At 34.8% G+C, this 19,781-nt stretch overlaps 1 protein-coding gene across 3 annotated transcripts in view; it reads right to left on the bottom strand.

Annotated features, from left to right (window-relative positions):
* Window positions 1-657: 657 nt before the first annotated feature.
* The window catches only part of LOC126814924 (multiple epidermal growth factor-like domains protein 10), a 29,516-nt gene continuing 10,392 nt past the window's right edge, over window positions 658-19,781 (bottom strand). For 2 of the 3 annotated variants that reach the window (XM_050540373.2, XM_050540372.2), the window contains exons 2-23: window positions 18,799-18,900; window positions 17,749-17,841; window positions 16,707-16,807; window positions 16,259-16,351; window positions 15,321-15,422; window positions 14,126-14,270; window positions 13,788-13,908; window positions 12,204-12,343; window positions 11,727-11,869; window positions 10,747-10,996; window positions 10,099-10,211; window positions 9,747-9,910; window positions 9,063-9,171; window positions 8,165-8,311; window positions 7,371-7,499; window positions 6,698-6,826; window positions 6,297-6,425; window positions 5,822-5,911; window positions 3,628-3,873; window positions 3,018-3,284; window positions 2,094-2,213; window positions 658-1,496 (exon numbers count right to left, since the gene is read on the bottom strand). In XM_050540373.2, coding sequence (XP_050396330.1) covers window positions 1,492-1,496; window positions 2,094-2,213; window positions 3,018-3,284; window positions 3,628-3,873; window positions 5,822-5,911; window positions 6,297-6,425; window positions 6,698-6,826; window positions 7,371-7,499; window positions 8,165-8,311; window positions 9,063-9,171; window positions 9,747-9,910; window positions 10,099-10,211; window positions 10,747-10,996; window positions 11,727-11,869; window positions 12,204-12,343; window positions 13,788-13,908; window positions 14,126-14,270; window positions 15,321-15,422; window positions 16,259-16,351; window positions 16,707-16,807; window positions 17,749-17,841; window positions 18,799-18,896 — 2,934 coding nt within the window. In that variant the 5' untranslated portion in view covers window positions 18,897-18,900 and the 3' untranslated portion in view covers window positions 658-1,491. The remainder of the gene's footprint in view (window positions 1,497-2,093; window positions 2,214-3,017; window positions 3,285-3,627; window positions 3,874-5,821; window positions 5,912-6,296; window positions 6,426-6,697; window positions 6,827-7,370; window positions 7,500-8,164; window positions 8,312-9,062; window positions 9,172-9,746; window positions 9,911-10,098; window positions 10,212-10,746; window positions 10,997-11,726; window positions 11,870-12,203; window positions 12,344-13,787; window positions 13,909-14,125; window positions 14,271-15,320; window positions 15,423-16,258; window positions 16,352-16,706; window positions 16,808-17,748; window positions 17,842-18,798; window positions 18,901-19,781) is intronic. The other variant, XM_050540374.2, reaches the window with a different exon arrangement.

The following is a 19,781-nucleotide window of genomic DNA, read 5'->3' as shown; positions in this document are numbered from 1 at the left end:
CATTTTATTTACAAACGCAGTGTTATGCACTAAGTTGAAGGAAAAGTAATACAACCTGATATTTGCATGGAATTTTAAATTTATAAACAATTTAAGCAAAAACCTCATCTCATATTGACAATTCATTGAGTTCTGTTTAGTGATATATCTGTTGCAGGGCCGTACCGAGAAATGCCCCCCCCCCCCCCCAAAAAAAAAAATAAAAAAAAAATTGACAGCATTACAATTATAAAATAACACACTTGAATATGATCACACAGTCATGCTCTTAAGGCGCTGATTATTCGGTCGGTTTTAAGGGCGCCTACACGCCAATGAGTACCTGGTTCGTTTGCCCTGATCCAAACTTTCTTATATCACTTATGTGCGGATCCAAGGGAGGGCGGGGCACCAGGAGCAAATGCCCCTCCTAAAAAATCTGCCGCCCCTGAAATATGGCCCCCCTGTAAAGAATCGAGTAAATAAAATACAAAATCAACTATTAGATATCACCAGAGTGGCCGAAAAACGGGATCACTTGCTAGCGACTTTGAATGCGGCTCCAAGTGCGTGGAAAACGCGTCTGCGGCAGTCTAATTTTCAGAATTTTCGCCGGTCGCCGCTCCGCCAATCTGCTGCATCCCCACTTATAAATTCCTACATACAGTAACACAGTCCTCCGGTTTTTTAACGTTTTTATTATAAAGAACTGTTTGTATAAGTACTCAACACAAAAATAAATGGACGAATGTAAAGCAAAACATGAATTACAACAGTGAATATTAATACTTTTATAATATGGAAGACATTCGTTTCTAACTAATATTATAATACGTGTAGTGTACTGGCACATTATTATGCAAATTAGAGTTAGCTCTGTGATTTTAGTAAGACGAAAGTTTTCAACGATATTAGTCAGACCATTTATTGTTATCTTATCAGGATAATTGTTTAAAGATACAACACACCACGAAAACAGTCAATATAGTGTTAAAGATCACACACAATCAAAAAACATTGTTTTAAAAATTATTAAAATCGATCAATCCTAAAGTAAGTACATGTAATGGCTATTTGAAGTTTGCAGAACTGAGGTCGATTTCATGAAAGCATCTTTATGCATCTCTAAGGTTTAACCAACCCTTATTATATCCATCTTTTGTTATTCAGTACCCCCCCCCCCCCCCACCCCCATTAATTATGTCGTATTTATATTAGATTTTTTTCTCTTTTATGTGATGCTCGGTTGTTAGACCGCATGGTCTGCTAAATTACCACACATGTTTGTCGGTAGTCTAAATACCCAATTTTTGTTTATTGTCATGGGGCATGATGTCTCTTTAAAAAACGCAGAATTTAAGTATAAACAATATATACAAATATTATATACATGCAGACATTTCATTTTATAGTTGCACAAAACACGATCATATTGCAAAACAAAAAAATCAAATCAAATATATTAGCACAGGGATGATATGCAGATCTGAAAGGAGGTTGGCTGGCCATGGTTTAATCTGCAGAAAAAAAAAATTTCTTTAGAAAGTATCAACTAATATATGATAATACAGCAAGATTTAGCTCTTGCACAATGTATATTTAATAATAATAATATTATAATCTTATTGATGTGTTTCTCGTTTATGAATTTCTGTATTATATGACTGTGGATAATAAGGATGAGTTAGTTGCACCGCATTAGTATTACTAATACCATAGTCCAATAACCACTGACTTTATTAGTGAAGCAACCGCATAATCTATAGCCTATTTTCTTTTTTGTTGTAAATATAAGATTTAAGAAATCAGAAGCATTCTTTTGCCACAGCAATTTGTAATTACATCTCAAATGCCAACTTCTACCATAGCAATGGTACATATGCCATATTTTAGCAAAACAGTTGTAATTACAAACGTTATCTTCATATCACAACAATTGTAATTGTTATTACAAATGCTATCTCTTATCAAATCTTATCAATTTTAGCACAGCAGTTCTAACTACAAAAGTTATCTTTTATCACATCAGATCAAAAGATATATTTTATCACATCATATCAATTATAATTGCATGTCATCTTTTGAAAACTTTAACATGGTAGTTTGTGACTTACTGGGAATAGATTCATATGGGTTTGAATCTGTTGTTTCAGTATTAACTGAAGTAACATTTCCATTAGGTTTAGCACCAGCAAAAAATAAGTTTTTATCATCCACCTTTGAGTTATAATCACCTATGGAAAGCAATGCAAGCTATATTTAATGCGTATGTTAAAGGACAATATCAACGTCCGCAAACTGTAGAAACCGATATTGTCCTTCAAGCGTAATTTTAAGGCCACCACACCATAATTATTATTAGTCACATTGTTTATCAAATTGCTATAAAATATTAGAAATTGAATATGTTAGTCACCAGTTTAATATCGTGCAAGAATAGTATCAACTATGCTGATATGCCTAACGCACACAGGTTTATTAAATCATTTGGATATAGAAATTGGGTGTAAAAAATTTGGGTATATATTTTTTAAATGTAAAAAAAAATGAACTTTATACCGAATGAAAATTAAGTTATATTCTGTGTGGGGAACTCAAGAAAGTAGTACGTGGTTATATAAAGAATAATACAGTATTGGATATGGTATGAATAGCCACTACTGTTATGTCCATAGTCAGATTAAATGAAGGCTTTAAATCCTCATCATAATGTAGAAGAAGACAATAATAGCCTGTACTTTCTTAAACTAAATATATTAAAACACGCCATTAAAATTATGAAAGACACAACATTAAAGAAAATGTAAAATTCATCTACTTCTGTGGCCTAAATTAAATGATCACATATCGATAAACATATTTTAATCATTAATTTAAATAAATAAAAAGTAAACAGAAAGCGACGTATGGGGAGCACTCTGACTTAAATAAATATGGTGGCCACGTTTTATGTAATATATGTGGCATGAAAAAAGAATTAATATTTGAATCAAAAACTAACATGGACATAAACAAAATTTTAGACAGAAACTACATACTGCCATTAGCCGTTGGTGGAGGTGTTGGCTTGTCATCATCGCTATCATCATCACTGATGTTTTTAGCGTTAGTATAGTAATCTTCGGCAGCACAACGATTCGCAGATGTTGATGCTGTTGCTGCAGTCTGACTATTAGCCCGTTCTATGTTGTTAAGTTTCGCTACGGGGTTAACAGCTGTTTGTGGAATCTGGGTTCTGGCAGGCGACAATACTGCCGATGGAGTAGTGTACATTGGATTATCAATCCCAGATGCAACTGCTACACCTTGAATAATAATGTTATTATGCAAATTACACATCCCATTATACTACCAATTTAGCAATATACGTAATGAAAATACCTTCAAATTAGGATTTTGCTTTACCATTTTATTTTAGCCCGAAGATCAAAGAGCAAACTATATTTACTATAATACTTCCACATTACCATTTTATTTCAGCTTACTAGATTGGAAGTTTAACTTTTTAAATAAAATATGTTTGCATTCATTATTAAACTTGACAACTGCCATGAGATATGCTAGATTTTTACAATGCTATCTTAATTTTACTTTTTTGTGGGCTGTATACGATTTGAACATGACAATATGAAAAGATTAATAAATTACGTGGTTCTGGTATAACATTCTGTCTGGTATTATAGATCGCCATCATAGTATCTCGTTTCATTCTCTTCATCCTTCTAAGAAATATGGCTACGATGATGATGATAACAAGAAGAAGAAGGGCAGCAATACCAACCACTATGCCTAACGTTGGACTAAACTCTGATGGCGTTACGCTTTCTTTATTTGTGTCATCTTTAACTTGAGGTTCGTCATTATTTGCTACCTGTTCATTATTAATACTTTTTTCTAGAAGTAAAATAACCAACATAGTTTATTATTGTGCGTCATTTAATTTGAAGTTCAGGCTTATTTATTTTTAAAATGATATGTTATTAAAATAAACCCACCAAGAATTGGGTCGTCCGAGCTGTCATACACTTTGAAAAGGGTCTGATTTTAATTGAAATGCTAACCAGCAGAGTTCAAACCGGGGGGAGGGGGGGGGGGGGTAACTCCTCAATACTACAGATATTACTCTAAAACATCGTAAAAGATGAATATGGTTATTTCTTTCAATAGGATAGACAGCCAATATAAATTTCAGAACGGCAGGTTGATAATATCAGCCTAAAGAGTTCTAACAACACGATGGACAACAAAGCTAGGCTATACCAATTTAAAAATGCTCAGAATCGAACATACTTAAAGTATTGATCTAATGAAACCATTACTCTCACCAAATTAGAATTAAAGCTATTGTGGACCAAAGTCTCAACCAATCAAATTGTTTATCTAGCAGAAAGTACTCATCATCGAATTAAGTCAAGATGTAAATACCAGGTAAACACCTACATAAAGTTTGAATATTTCTACCTCAATTACAAAGAGAGTATTTGCTTTCCAAAGAGTCGAGCAATCATCTTGAGGTCTTTACTCATAACTGAATCTGGTAATGCAAGCTTCACCACTCTAAGTCAATTAGAATGAAAGTTATGACGCTCGATAGTCTCGACAATCAAATTGTTTATAGCCCTGCTTAACCTGCGCATAAAATGCTGATTGGCTCTGTTTAACATGAACAGAAAATGATGATTATCAAACCTGATTAATGTTTAGATATAATGAATCTATTTACCAAGTTTCGTGACGCTTACTAAATTAGACAGACCCGTTTTAGATCAGATTAAAACATGTGCATCAAAAGATATTAACGAAGATTACAGAAGGAACTGGCTTTACCATACCCGTTTATATCCTCTGCATAGAGAATGCCGAATATCGCGAAATGTTCAATTCATGAAATTTCCGTAAATTCGGAACGGAAATGAATCATTTTTCGACTGATATCCTTTTTAGAAATTCAACTTTCACAATATTGTAGTTTGAAAGGAATCACAGACAAACTAAATAAGACCAGCGACAGTGATTGAACGGTCAGCATGATTGTTAATATGTTCAAAATCATGTGTCAATTACGTTTCGATTTATTTGTAATTTTATACTCTATTGAAATCTGACATGTTTTTCTTAAAGTTTACATAACTTGGTGGACTGCTTGAGTACTGAAATTGTTGGCATAGTGGGCTTCGTTATTTGGAACTTATGAGAAATATTGCAAGAAAATTTAATAAGAGTGATTTACTCACTGAAGTTTTGTGTGATAGCATGAATATAGATAAGAAAAAAAAGATGGATTGTAAGTCTAACTGATTAAATACAGCATATCCTCACCACCAAAACAGCATCATCGGGACTATCAGATTAGTTGAATGACTTTGACCTCTATTATCCGGTAGTTCCCTGCTTATAATATCATGGTATCTTTTATGGATGACACCATGTTTTTGTTTTACATTGTTTTGACAGTACAGTAGAACTTGTATTAAGCAAGCACCCAAGGGAAATTTAAAAATGCTTGCTTAATGGAGGTGCTCTTTGACTAGAGGTATCCAATATTGCCCCAACCCCTACCACAAAAAATACCTCATTCACAGTTTCAGAACTTTTGTGGTCCCGGAACTCGGAAGGCTATAACCCTCTTAATAACAATTGATTTTTAGGCTTTGCCAGCTAGTTTTGTTTATTAATTGTGACTACTTTTGATTTTTATTTTAGTTTGTTGATTTAGAAATACTTTTTCAGTCAGTAGCTACATTATTATCTTCAAAAAATCCACAACAATGTGTGTCAGGCAAATTATGTACTGATGTTCTTCAAACCGAATGTTCTGGTACATAATAAATACGAGACTTACCAAGACATCCGGATACATCATCACAGTACTGGCTAGCAGTACACTGACATCGTAATCTACAATTAGCCCCATAGTAACCACCATAACACCCTATAATATATAAATCGTACTTATATCAGTTTCTCACAGACTTGATAGAAATCTGATACTAATTTATATTTAAAAAAGCAAAACCATGATAGGATTTATTAATTTCGAACTCGGACTTATTTTCAGATGCCGACTATAATTGTTAAATTTTCATTCTATCAGTCATGCCCCGGAGAACGCTCGCTTTTTTTTCAGTATTTCTCCTGGCCAATCAATGTTTTATATTCGCAAGTACATTTTTCACTGTGTGACAGCAATATAAGGATTAGACATCGGAATTACTTTGAGATACCGTTGCTCAAAGTAGGGTATTCTTATAATCTGGAATGGTTGACTTTCTAGAAGGCGTGGGGTTAGTTTGTCTGCATGTATAAACATAACTTACTTCGTTCACATTCGACACCATTAAACCCAGCAGGACAATCACAGATACCATCAGTTGTTCGACATACACCATCATTCTGACATGAACAGTTCAAAGCACATTCATTGCCATATGTACCTTGAGCACATTCTGTAACCAAAGTATCATTCTGTACACATTATGAATGAAAAGCAAAAAGATTGGTCGTTTCTTAAACTATGACTTTACTGAAATCAGTAAGCAGCAACACTGTCTGGATTTTATAAAATAAACCAATAGCTGCATTATGTATCTTACAACAAAAGTCTCATCTATTAAACCAAATATGATCACAGTTTCTGCATGCCCGAAAAAACTAGACTCGAGTACTGTATATAAAGACCAATATTTAACATAAAAGACAACTACTGAAGGATACTTACGTATATCGCACAACTGTCCTCTATGACCTGGATAACAGAGACATTTACCAGTGACGTGATCACATGATCCTCTGTCGCATTTTTGACAAATTTGTTGACATCGGTCACCAAAGGTCCCTGGTGGACAGACTACAAAACGAGGATAAAACAAAAATTAGTTGTAAATTATGGAACGGCTGTAAATTTTAAAAGAGCACAACCAATACGTGTTTAATGATATGGAGAATTCCTTTAATATTAGACTCATTGTTTTCCAGAAAAATCCAAGAAATGGCCTACCTAGAGATAAAAATAAGGTACTGGCACATCAGTTCAGAAAGGTACAAGAAGGCATAAGCTTCGTGTGTCTTGTATTGATAACCCCATAACACATTTTACAGTAGATATCGCTTGTGTGATAACTTTCATATTGTACTGAGCGATATCTCCTAGGGGGTATCGATTTACATCTATACCAGAAAACTATATATTTATTTATTTGTGGGTGTAAGAAAAGGTTTGGTGATAAATAATATCCCCTTAAAGAAAAAAGAGGCTTTGTTGATATTTTTGATATATATAAAAAAGACTCGTAGTTGATTCTCTATGTAGAGTAACTTTGTACATAACATAGAGATAGAAAATAGGAAATGCGCAATGGTGAAGATAAAAAAAATATATGACAACTTATTACCTTCATCACATCTGATACCTCTATAACCAGGTGGGCATTTACACTGACCAGTAAAACCATTACATTCTGCTGATCCACCACAATTACATGTCTGTTCACATCGCTTACCATATTTACCCTTTGGGCATACTATATAAATAATAGTTCATAATAAAACACACAGATTAAAAATAGTTTATATAAAAAAACACATAGATAAAAAATATAGTATATAATAAACCACACGATATAAAACTAGTTTATAATAAACCACAAGGTATAAACTAGTTCATATTAAACCATACACATTAAAACCTAGTTTATAATAAACCACACGGTATAAAAATAGTTTATATGGTTAACCACACATAATAAAACATAGGTTATAATAAACCACAAGGTATACACATAGTTTATATGATAAACCACATCCAATCTGATTAAATTACAGATCTATATTTCGTTTCGTTTTTTTTATACTTTCGATTGCCTCTACCATGAAGATCTGACAAGTTGTAGTTGAAGGTCGGGTCAAGGGGCCATACGAGCGGCTTTTGACCTATGACGTCACATATTTGATTAACCAATCAACGTTGGTGTTTCTAGTGTGTTACCCACAGTTCCGTGCAACAGACCGTTTCATTGGTTAATCCATCACATCATCCAGAACGCGAGTTATATAACAGATCCTAGTGTAGTAAAGACAAGTAAATCATAATTTTGAACTATAAAAAACGAAACCAAATAGGATCTGTGTTTTAATCAGATTGAACCACATCGAATAAATTCAAAATAACTGAAAGGTATTGTCTTACATTCACTACAATTGTTGCCAGTCCACCCTGAAGCACAATCACAGACACCATCAGTAGATCGACAGGTTCCTTTGCCATTACACGCACAACTGGTATCGCAGTTAGGACCCCAAAATCCATCTTGACAACCACCATTGCATGTCTCGCCTATAGAAGTATGCATATAAGTGCATGAATAAGACAATTGTATAGCTTGGATCCCAGAAATCTCTTTGATTTAGATCAAAACAAAGTTATGCCTTGAGTTATACTGGTAATGGACGAAACCTCAATGATTAATGTTTTCGTTTTGACATGTAAAGTGGAAAGCACCTTGTTTACTCATTTTAATTCTACTTTTAGCTTCAATTGTCGATAGTTGAACACATAATTCGCTACATCACAACGTCGGATCTATCTGTTGACCAAAGCAACTCAACAAATTAAACTCAATTAAATTAATTCTTCCTCTTCATTTATCGGATTTCTTTCGGGTTATCTCTAATATCACCTCCTTAGAACATCAAAAATGATTCTAAGAAAGGGTTTGCTTATGAAAATGAAATGAAATGAAATGGGGTTTAACGTCCTACTGTTCTGCTCCGGACTGGGCTAATGAAGACGGGCATCACCATACAGTGTGCTATGGGGAAAATTTTGCCCGGACAGCGGCACTACGGCCTACTCTGTACATGGGACCTCGGTTTTTCGTCCCATCCGAAGGACTAGACAGCTGTCCTTATCAGGCCCTCTGTCCTGCATCACTGACAAGGGGGAACCACGCCGGAAAATCTGGATGAACTTTCTCGGCCAATGCAGGGATCGAAACCCGACCTCTTAAAGTATCCGGGCTGTGCAATGAATAGGTCTTAAAATCGTCCACTTTATGTAATGTAGATACAAATAGAGCTAAAATTACCTTCAAATCCATATTTACACGTACATTCACCTGTCACGTGATTACAACTTATCGTGTTAGCCATGTTGCAGTTACAAGTTTGACGACAGCCAAAGCCATACATGTTGTTCTAGAAAATATGTTAATACATTAGTGATATATATCACCCCCCCCCCACCCTAATTCCGTGAAAACACATCAGAACCAGTAAATGTTAGACTTAGAAATGTTTGCGCAGACTGAAGAATTCATTCCTGGTTAAACGGCATCAGTCAGTGAATATATTATCAGTTACCGACACGATTCAATTCTTTCACATACGTGAATTACTATTTTAAATAAATTAGAAATTTTTAACGAGTGAACTTGTTTTAAAAATGTTCCCGAATTATGTTTATATAGCATAAAATATGGCCCATGGCTCAAATGCTGTATGGGTGGGCTATCTATATCCTGTTACTACAATTCAGTAATCTATTAATACCGCTCCACTATCAAGACCACTTTATTTCAGTCCGGCAACTGGTCTTAATAATGGGACTTCACTGAACCAACGAATATATGTCAGAGTTATGAAACTCCTACCTAACTCCACTCAAAACCCATAAATTAGACAATTAAACAGCGAAACAGCAAAGAAATGGCCATCTTAAATATATTACTAGAGATAATCCACTGCGGCATCAAATTAGATTAAATACTTACATTACACTTTTGACCGCAAGTTTTTCCTTCATAACCTCGTGTACATATACAAGAACCGTCTGAAGGATGGCACTCAGCATTATTCTCACATGTACATAATCCTGTACAGTTAACGCCAAATTTATTTGGTGGACAGTGTTCATTACACAGCAAACCTTGCCAACCTATATTAAGAGGTTTGAAAGTAAGTAAAGTAATCATTTTTATAGCTTGTGTTGGTCAATCCTTAAATTCTATAAAGGATAACACCAAGAAAATAAAGGTTTTTATTAACTCGGTTTATATTCATATATTGATGATGGTGATGATGATGATATAAAATCCAGTGTCCTCCGCGCCTCAATGGACTTACCTGGCCGGCAAGTGCAAAATCCACTAATAACATCACAGTTGGCAAAATTCTTACACTGACATTGTTGTAAACATCCTAAACCAAACGATCCAGGTGGACATGTAATTTCACATCTAGATAAACGAAAGACATTTTGATTAATGAAATGAAAATCTTCGGATAGCCCAATTATCGATAAAAAAAAGACCAAAAACAATATCACCCGTGTTTATGGTTACTTAGTCCCTTAAAATATGGTCGATCCACCTGAAAATCTTTTTTTCTTGGGATTGGTGGGGTAAGTTTAAAATTGGTACCATCGTTATTGCCTATTTCCTAGTGTATCTAGTTTAATTACTAGATAAGGTTATGGAAAATAATGCCGATTCGAACTGTTGTAAATACTGAAATCTTATTGATGAAATTGATCTGCAGTAAACCAAGACCGATTTATATTGGAAATGGGGCAGACTAATAGTGGGATACGATATTATAAAAACCTATCCTTATCGACAACTACTGAACCGATCAGAATTCATTTAAAAAAAATAATTGGGTATACTCGGATATACTGTAGAAACAAAAAAAACCCAATAATTGAAGATAGTGTTTACTTTCAATATGCGTAAAGACAAATTCACTGGAGAACAAATACGAAGTATTACTTACTTAACTCCCTTTGTGCCCGGTGGACATTTACAGACCCCTGTCACGTGATCACATGTCGCACCAGTACAATCACAGATCTTTGAACATTTTGGACCATAATACGGTACGGGACATTCTTTGTCACATGATCTACCATTCCACCCGTCTTTACACAAACATTCGCCCGTTCCACCATGACATGAATCGGTGTTAGACCATATACAGTCACACAAATAGTTGCAGCCTGCACCATATCGTTCTCTTGAACAAACTAAAATTAATAATAAAGTGGAATGTGGTTTAATGTCTCGTCAACACAATATCTCAGCAAACTAAGGGTCATTTGTCTTTTTATTGGTACCTGAGCAATGGGTGGTAGAAGAATTTGTCAGGACAGCGGACATGCACACCAATGTGTACACAGTTGACCCCAGTTTTTGTTCTCTTCCGTAAAACACTTTCCTTATCCGTTTCACTGGCTAAGCCAGTCTACTCGACTAAAACCTAATAAGAATAGGTCCTCATTTTGCTTTGCTACTGACAAACGGTTCCATCTTTGAAAATTCTTGAAAAAAGTCTTTAACACTAATATTATGTTATAACCACAAAAACATAACTTGGAACAAAATTACTATTACTATCTCAATGTTATCAAGAAAATGATGATGAATATAATATACAGAAGGTTTATATTCAAACAAGAGTAAGAACTAATAAACCTTTGTATATTACATATTATTTATTATCATTGAGATAACCCTCAACGAAATGTTGCTTTAATGAAAACAGCAATTGTGTTCCATACTATGTTTTTGTGTTTATTACTTGCGTCAATTGCTAAATGTCGCTCAAAGAAGAAAAACTATAATGCCGTTTTTAATAAATAATTCATCTTTCAATATCTCTTAAAGTCATTAAATATCTCCAACTGGTACTTTATCACATGGTATATTAAACAGTTATGTGTCACATAACATTTGGAGGTAGTATGTATAACTTACTTCTAATTTGACATTTGTCACCATTATAACCGGTAGGACATAAACATTGACCATTTTCTGGTAAACAATTAGCATTACTACCACAATCACATTTACTTCTACAATTTTTACCATAATAACCTTGCATACACTGTATATCGCAGCTGGAATAAAACAATTTTACAATAATAACCCTGTACACATTGTATATCACAACTGGAATAAAACTATTTTACCATAATGACCCTGTACACATTGTATATCACTGGAATACAACATTTTTAACATAATAACAATGTACACATTGTATATCACAGCTGGAATAAACAATTTTTACCATGATAAACCTGTACACATTGTATATCACAACTGTAATAATAACCCTGTACACATTGTACATCATAAGTGGAATAAAACAATTGTATCCTAATAGACCTAATACTCATTTATTAATACACGGCCAGTATAGAATTATATAAGACTCAATATTATATTCACCTTGTTCCGTTATAACCTGCTGAACAATCGCAAGTTCCATTAAACCTATCACAGCTATCAATATTATTACTGCATGGGCATCTTACTTTACAATCTTGACCGTAATATCCTTTACCACATGGTACATTACATATCTTACCCTGCAATATACAAACAATTTAAATGGAATTAAATGAAATGAAGTGGGGTTTAACTTCAAACTGTTCTGCTCCACCCGGGCTCAAGCAGAGCACTATGAGGGACATTTTGCTAGAGCCTACGCTTTTTTTGAATTCCAACTGTCAAGATTTCTTTATTGGGCACACCCATGTGTACACAGGACCTCGGTTCTTCGTTCAAGCAGAACGACTAGGCGCTGTTCCTTGCTAGACCCCCCCCCCTCCCACATCACTGAGAAGGGGGGGGGGCAAACCGTGAAAACCTATGGAACTTTCTCTGACATCAACGGGGTCGAACCCGTTACTACCTGATTAGCCGAGCCAGCACTGTACTCACTGAGTCTGTATACATGAGTGTTACAAAAGTTAAGAAATTTGTTTTGCACTTTTATATTTAAAGTACCTAAGTCTCTAACTCAATATCATTCAAAGTTTTCGAATTAATGTCAATTCAAATCAACATTGACGTTGTGACCTTCTGATATCCAATATTTAAGAAAAACATTTTACCATTGGTATACAAATCGTGTACCAGAATGCGATTCAGTACCATTTGTAACAAGGGACTCGAAGAACAAGGCTAGACATATTCCACAAGTCATGTCATATCTGGAGAGCATGCCCAATAAATACTATCGGTGTAGACTGGAATAACCAGCATATTTCGCCGAACATAACCGATTTGAATTAGAGAAAAAACGGAAACGATTGAATGTAAATCAGTTTATATACATTCATATTATATCATTATATGCGTTGCGACCCATTTGTGTCAATTTCTAGGTCCCAAATATTAGCGATTTAGCTCCTTTAAACTGGGGGATTGGTAACTTTGTTATTTTATACCATTTTGCTTCGGTTTCTAAAATCAAGGTCTAAATCATGACTTCAGTCTGCTGTAAGTAATGAAGAATTTCACCCACTAGGCAGGATATACACTTTCTCATATAGCTTGCCGCCATGTACTCTGCAGCAGATGCAACAAAGGTTTAAAGAACACAACAAAAACAATCGAAACTGGCAAAGTCATTTACAGTGACAGACAGTGGTAGTATTGGATTTGAAAATAGAACCGGGTTCACGTCACCAGTTTTATTTTCTGCTTGCAAATACAAAAATTATTTTGCAAATTAACTTAGCAAAACGACAATCTGATCTGTAACATGATTTGAGCAATTGCATGCATCGCAGCATCGGTATCAGAACTAACTTGAATACATGGCTACGTGGGAATTTAAGTTACAGATGGACAGGTAGTATCAGATTTTCCCTTAAAGATTAAGAATACCCTGCAGTATGCACAATACTTGTTGAAATTCCCAACGATAATCAAATGTGTAAAAAAAAGTATTAGTAACGTATAAATTTAAAGAAAATTAGCGGAGGTATCCCCTTACAACTTTTTAATGTTAAAGTTAACACTTACAGTCCAGCCTTCAGTACAGTAACACTGTCCCGTAATACTATCACAAGACGCGCCATTTTGACATCTACAATCTTGGGAGCACCCACTGCCATGTGTATTTGGTGGACATGATTGTTCACATCTTTAAGAAAAACAAATTCATAGACGCCAAAAGAAATGTGATGTGTATCAGAAAGCAAACAATAATAACTTAAATGTATTTATTTTAGAGGGTCTTGTTTGTTTTAATATTTTTTCTTGGTCTATTGAATGTTGATTGAATACAGAGCAAATTTCTTTAATTAAAATTCACGCTATACATTTTCAGGCGACTAAAATGTTACACAGACTATACTTACAACGGTCCTGTATATCCTGAAGGACAATGGCACGCGCCGTTCACGTGATCACAGGTGGCACCATTGTGACATGCGCAATGATATTGACAGTTTCGGCCATATGTACCAGTCGGACATACTGTTTGGCATCTTTCACCGGTATAACCTAGAAATATAGAATATTGAATATAGTTGCAATACATTCATTGATACATAAAAGACTGAAATTAGAAGTAAGGAATTTATAGGTAACCTTCCCAAGTTCAGTACGGGTATTTCCAGGTTGCGTCGATGGCCCTACTGGAAAATCTAACCTCTATGCTTATAATTCAATCGAACCAAATGACCATTTAAACTAAAGCTTTGCTAGAAATTCGGAGTGTACGACCTACTTGGTACCCATTTTGGTATTTCATATTAGAGCACAGGAATTTCAGCAGAAGCCCGTGAGTCTGACTGGGCCTGTGAGCCCCCCACCCCCTTCGAGGTAAATGATGCTTTCTGGAGTAGGCTATATTCTGATGTTTCTAGCTTATGCGCACATATTGTTCAGCGTGTGAGAATCTTACCAATTCATCAAAAATGATCTAAGTCCATGATTAAAAGACTGCCGTAAAATTACGCGAGACCAAAAACTTCTTATGGGCACCCAAACCTACCGTACTCGCAGGCTCCTTTTTAATATCTTTTAAAGTGATAAAAACGTAGTCTCTATTATCCAGAAAAATATTCTCCGAATATTAGTCTGGATGCGGTGTCAACATTTGAGAATAATAGGCCATTGACTAGATTATCCGGTCTTTTACATTAACATAAACAAAGTCTAAGGGAGGTAACTAGTCCTAAAAAAAAGATGTCGACGCCCATAAAATTAATTTAAGCATCAGAAAATCCATTTTAATTAATACTAATTCGTCGCTACGATTCATTTTTGTTTATAATAATTCAAGAATTACGGGATTTATTGCGGGAAGGGGTGCAACTCTTATTTGACTTGACCAAAGATACTGGATAATCAACCACATAAAAAAACAAACTCCCGGTTACGCATGGGCAATGGAACTTTTCGTCAAATATTGACAACGTTCTCAGACACTCAGTACGTTGAAGACTATGGGGTTCTGGGTGACCGAGACTAATAAAAACGCTACATTCGGAGACTGTGTAATCTGTGAATAATTTGTTATGTTTAAATACAAAATAGAAGTATAAATACCTGGAGCACATACACAATAACCTGATGTTATATCACATACACCTTTTCCAGTACAATCACATAATTCTTTGCAATTCTCACCCCACGTACCCTTCTTACAGTCTGTAATATAATAATGATAATGTACATTTCTAACAATCTATAATAAAACGATATATTATATCAATTATCATTCCATTTACCGTTTTTACAATATAAAGCAATTCAGAAACCAACGAAAGTAAACATCCCAAATTAATAGTGGTATCCTGTTTTATATAAGAGACAATCCGATAATTTCATTATTATGAACGCCATAAATAATAAAAACAAGACAGTGGCGTGGTATCTGATGTTCTTGAAAGAGTAGACCTACACGATATCGTACACGACATTTGTTATAGCCAAATGAAACAATAGTTTGTCATTGATTACATATCAAATTTTTCACCAGTTTCGCTTATGTACATCTTATATCTGCACGGGCCTGTTTTGAAGCGTTGTACTCCATCTTATGTTTTCATGATCATACTTGCTTTAACACCTTTGAAACCCAAGACTACAAGGCACCACATATCATGGCCATATACCAATGCCTTATATTTATGGTGTTATTTACAGAAACTGTATCTTTGCTAAATGTGTATGTAGAATTTTCAGGACCAGTTGTAAAAGAAAGAAAAAACACATTCATACAGGTATAATAAATATAAGAGGTACGGACGAACTGTGAACCAGGTACCAAGCCTGACCTCATCGTAGACATCTTGGAATTATCATGCCCAAATGTCCAAGGAACAAGCATGCCAAGTTTCATGTCGGTTCTTGAGTAGCGCTTTGGTCCCAGTTCCGAGTTCAAAAAATTTGGTCGAAATATTTTATTCTTTTTAGAAAAACTATTTGAGTGATATATTTTAGTTAATGCTTTAATCTGTAAAAAGTCATATACAATAACTTACTGGATGTACAAGCAGGGCCTCGCCATCCGGCCTGACAGTGACATATATTGGGTGAGACGCATGAACCATGACTGCAGGCTGGATCACAAACAGCTATTTTTTTAAATAAAAAGAAATACATGTATTGCGATTTTAAAGTGCATTAAATTAGTCAAAGAATCATTGATGGATTCTAACCCCCTATTATGTATCCATACTAATAATACTTTTATGAATACAAGATGTGACTGAAAGGCTATTTGACAAGCTCTATACGAAGGCGGTCGTCTATTTGTTCATTTGTCATCAGCTTCAAGGGAAATCAGCAAACGTAATACCGGATCCTATCAAGCTCTTAGCACAGACATATGACAGGTATACAGATTTAAAGAGATAAATGTTTTTAAACAAAAGGTTAACAGTTAACAATTGCTCTTTAAAATTGTTTTGAAAATAAATTTCAACTTACGAATACATTTGTTTGAAACATTTGCATAACCTGAACAGCATTCTGCTACTTTATCAAACTGTTGTACAAATATTTGTCTATACGATTTTCTATATGTTGTACTGAAATATGAATAGAATGTGATATAGATATATATACACAATTTGGTCAGTCATTTTATTTTATATTTCTTTATAATTTTGATTTTTACCTTAATTACAAGCACATTAATCTTTCACAAAGGATTCATATCTGATTTGAATATTTGGATTGGGATTATTGTAAAAAGGGTGTGATCTTGCTGAATTTAATCGGGAAAAATACCAAGAAAGAAAACGTTTATACGGAAATTAATTAGGCCGACCTAAGCATATTTTCGGATGAGAGTCAAAGCATCACTAAAGAAAGTTCTTCCTTGGAAATAATTTTGAGGACCTATTGAAAATACCAAAGACAGTGGTGTTTCAACTGTGGGAAATGGGTTGCCCGGACCGTGCTCCTGCCCTTTTCTGAAAACATCTTCCCGCAATTCGTTTGTGATACAACTCGATAACGTTAAAAGATACATTTTTTAATACAGATAAATTATTAAAAACTTATCGGTGGTTAAAAGCTAAAGTAACCAACTTGAGCGTTTGGTGTATGAAATAACGAAAAGAAACACTCAATTGTGTATTGAATTAGCCTTTACCATGAATAATTTAGGGATTGGGACCATTTATAGTTTGAAATAAAGAGAGATGTTCATCCTCATTTTTTTTCCACTCGTAAGTAATACCTTATTTTCCTAGACCCTCACCTATACTTCAAGGTTATAAAACAAAGCACATACTTTCGACAAAATGTCCAAAAAGATGGTTTGGAAAGACAGATTGACACTATGACCCAGCTACACAACAGTGGCATAATAATTCTTTAGAATATTTTCTGTAGTCAATCTCCGTGAATGAATTATGAATCGAGAGTGTGAGCTGGGTGGACTTACAGAAACCTAGGAAGATGTAGAAATTGGTTGAACTTTCGTTAGAAATTAAAAGAAATATAAAAAATGTGTTATACTTACTAACATCTTTCACATCTTATACTTTGCCAACACCAGTAATGTGTACATTGTTTATCTGGTATCTCGACAGTAATCTGTTTACTTACTGTTTTACTAAAATATATAACGTTAATATGGAATTTTTAATGTAATAGATTTACCTTGAAGTTTCGAACTCAACACATATAATCAGTGCCGGACTGGGCCCACCTGTCCACCTGTGGGCCTAAGCCTATAAAGAAAAAAGAAAAAAAGAAAAAAGAGAAAGAAAAAAGAAAAGAGAAAGAAAGGAGAGGGTAGGAAAGAAAAGACAGAAGGAAGGACAGGACAGGAGAAAGAAAAGATAGGAAAAAAATGACTGACAAACAACACAAAAAAAGAAGTGTACTACCGAGAACCGTGTAATTCATCTTTTAACCTCTACTTAGTTCTTCATAAGTCATTATCGCCGAAATAATCGCCAAAAATTTGCCAGTTTTGAGTTTTTCGCGAAAACTTATATTCTGTGCGTCAACAGAACTGTCAAATACGTGTACTGTATGTATATTATAATTTGCATTATTTTCATCTGAAACCCTTGGAAAATGCGTTTGCGGTTGTCAATTTTCAAAATTTTACGGGGGAGCGGTGGGGTGGGTGGGAGAATCCCCCCAGACCCCCCCTCAGACGCTAGCGCGCCTTTGGCACGCTCAAGACCGGCCTTCGGCGCGTACTTGTATGGGCCTTGGTCAATGACCTGACAGGTGGGCCTTGGGCACACCAGTCCGGCACTGCATATAATTTGCCCCGATACTTGAATCTTACATGCAATTATTGAGCAGTGGCAAATGGTGGTAAATGTAACACATAACGTGTGTACCTATTGTTGTAAGTGTCGTTTTACCATAATCGGACTTGGCACTTGTGCTCTATTCCGAGACAGGATGCCTACCTTTTTACACATAGTACCACTTTCCAATATGGGGTGATTTTGGTGTGTATAATCAGATCGATTTACGCTCTCACTCAATTTTTCAGAATTTGTCCATTGAATTTTGACTCCTGGCAATACTAATAATCTTTGTCTCTTACCTTATAAATGTATAACATACATGAGCATCATCCACACTGTATGTTCCATATGTACATGCAGGTAGGATTATAAATAAGGTTACTGTATATAGCCACATAATTCTGAAACAAAAATGGCCAACAGTGTATATGATAATAAATGGCACCTCCCCGGCCCTAATGCGCATCTCCGTTGGTCTTCCACACGGAAATATAATAAATTCTCTGTTATTTGTAATAGGGTAAATGATATAGTGAAACGCCATGTAGAGTGCTATGAAGGACATTTTCCCGGCACAGCGTCGTTTCTGCATTCTTTATCCATCCGAACGACTAGACGTTTTTTGCCCTGTCCAACCCCCCGTTCCGCTTCAATGGCAGGGGGAAAATCATTACTAGGTCAACAGAAAGGTTAAACCCAATGCCCCTAGGTTACTGAGCCAGTGCCATAATCTCTGACAAAAGAAATACACAAAAAAAAACACTGAGTATAACTACTCAACCAACACAGTTCAACCGACATTACGTATGAACCGGGTAAAAATTAAATGAGTAAACGAACATAAAACTTAAGTGGGTCGGTTAGAGGTATTATTCATGTCTTACTCTTAGTAAGTGAAGAGATTTTGTTCTATTCTCGGAAAGACGCTGACGTTAAAAAAAAAATATTGCATAAAATTATATAAATATCTTGCGCCATCATATAATCTGTGTGCTCTCTTAGAACATTCCACTATACTCCGGCATTGTTTTAATCCTCGTAAAAATAAAGAAAACATTATGGAATTCACTCTTTTAAGCAACTTAAAACTCGGGAACTTTAAATCAATTGAAATTTTTGTTAATATGCTAAGATTCTACAGTGGAACAATATTGCTATTAGAAAATAACTAAAAATAGACTAATTTTGTTCATAAAAGCAAATCTTATTCTTATGTAAGACCTAAATCTGCCTGTTATTTTGACCTCCATTGTTATATAAATTATTATACAGCATTTATTCA

Source organism: Patella vulgata, chromosome 3, assembly GCF_932274485.2.
Source record: "Patella vulgata chromosome 3, xgPatVulg1.2, whole genome shotgun sequence".
Lineage (NCBI taxonomy): Eukaryota > Metazoa > Mollusca > Gastropoda > Patellidae > Patella > Patella vulgata.
This window is presented reverse-complemented; position numbering and strand designations above follow the sequence as displayed.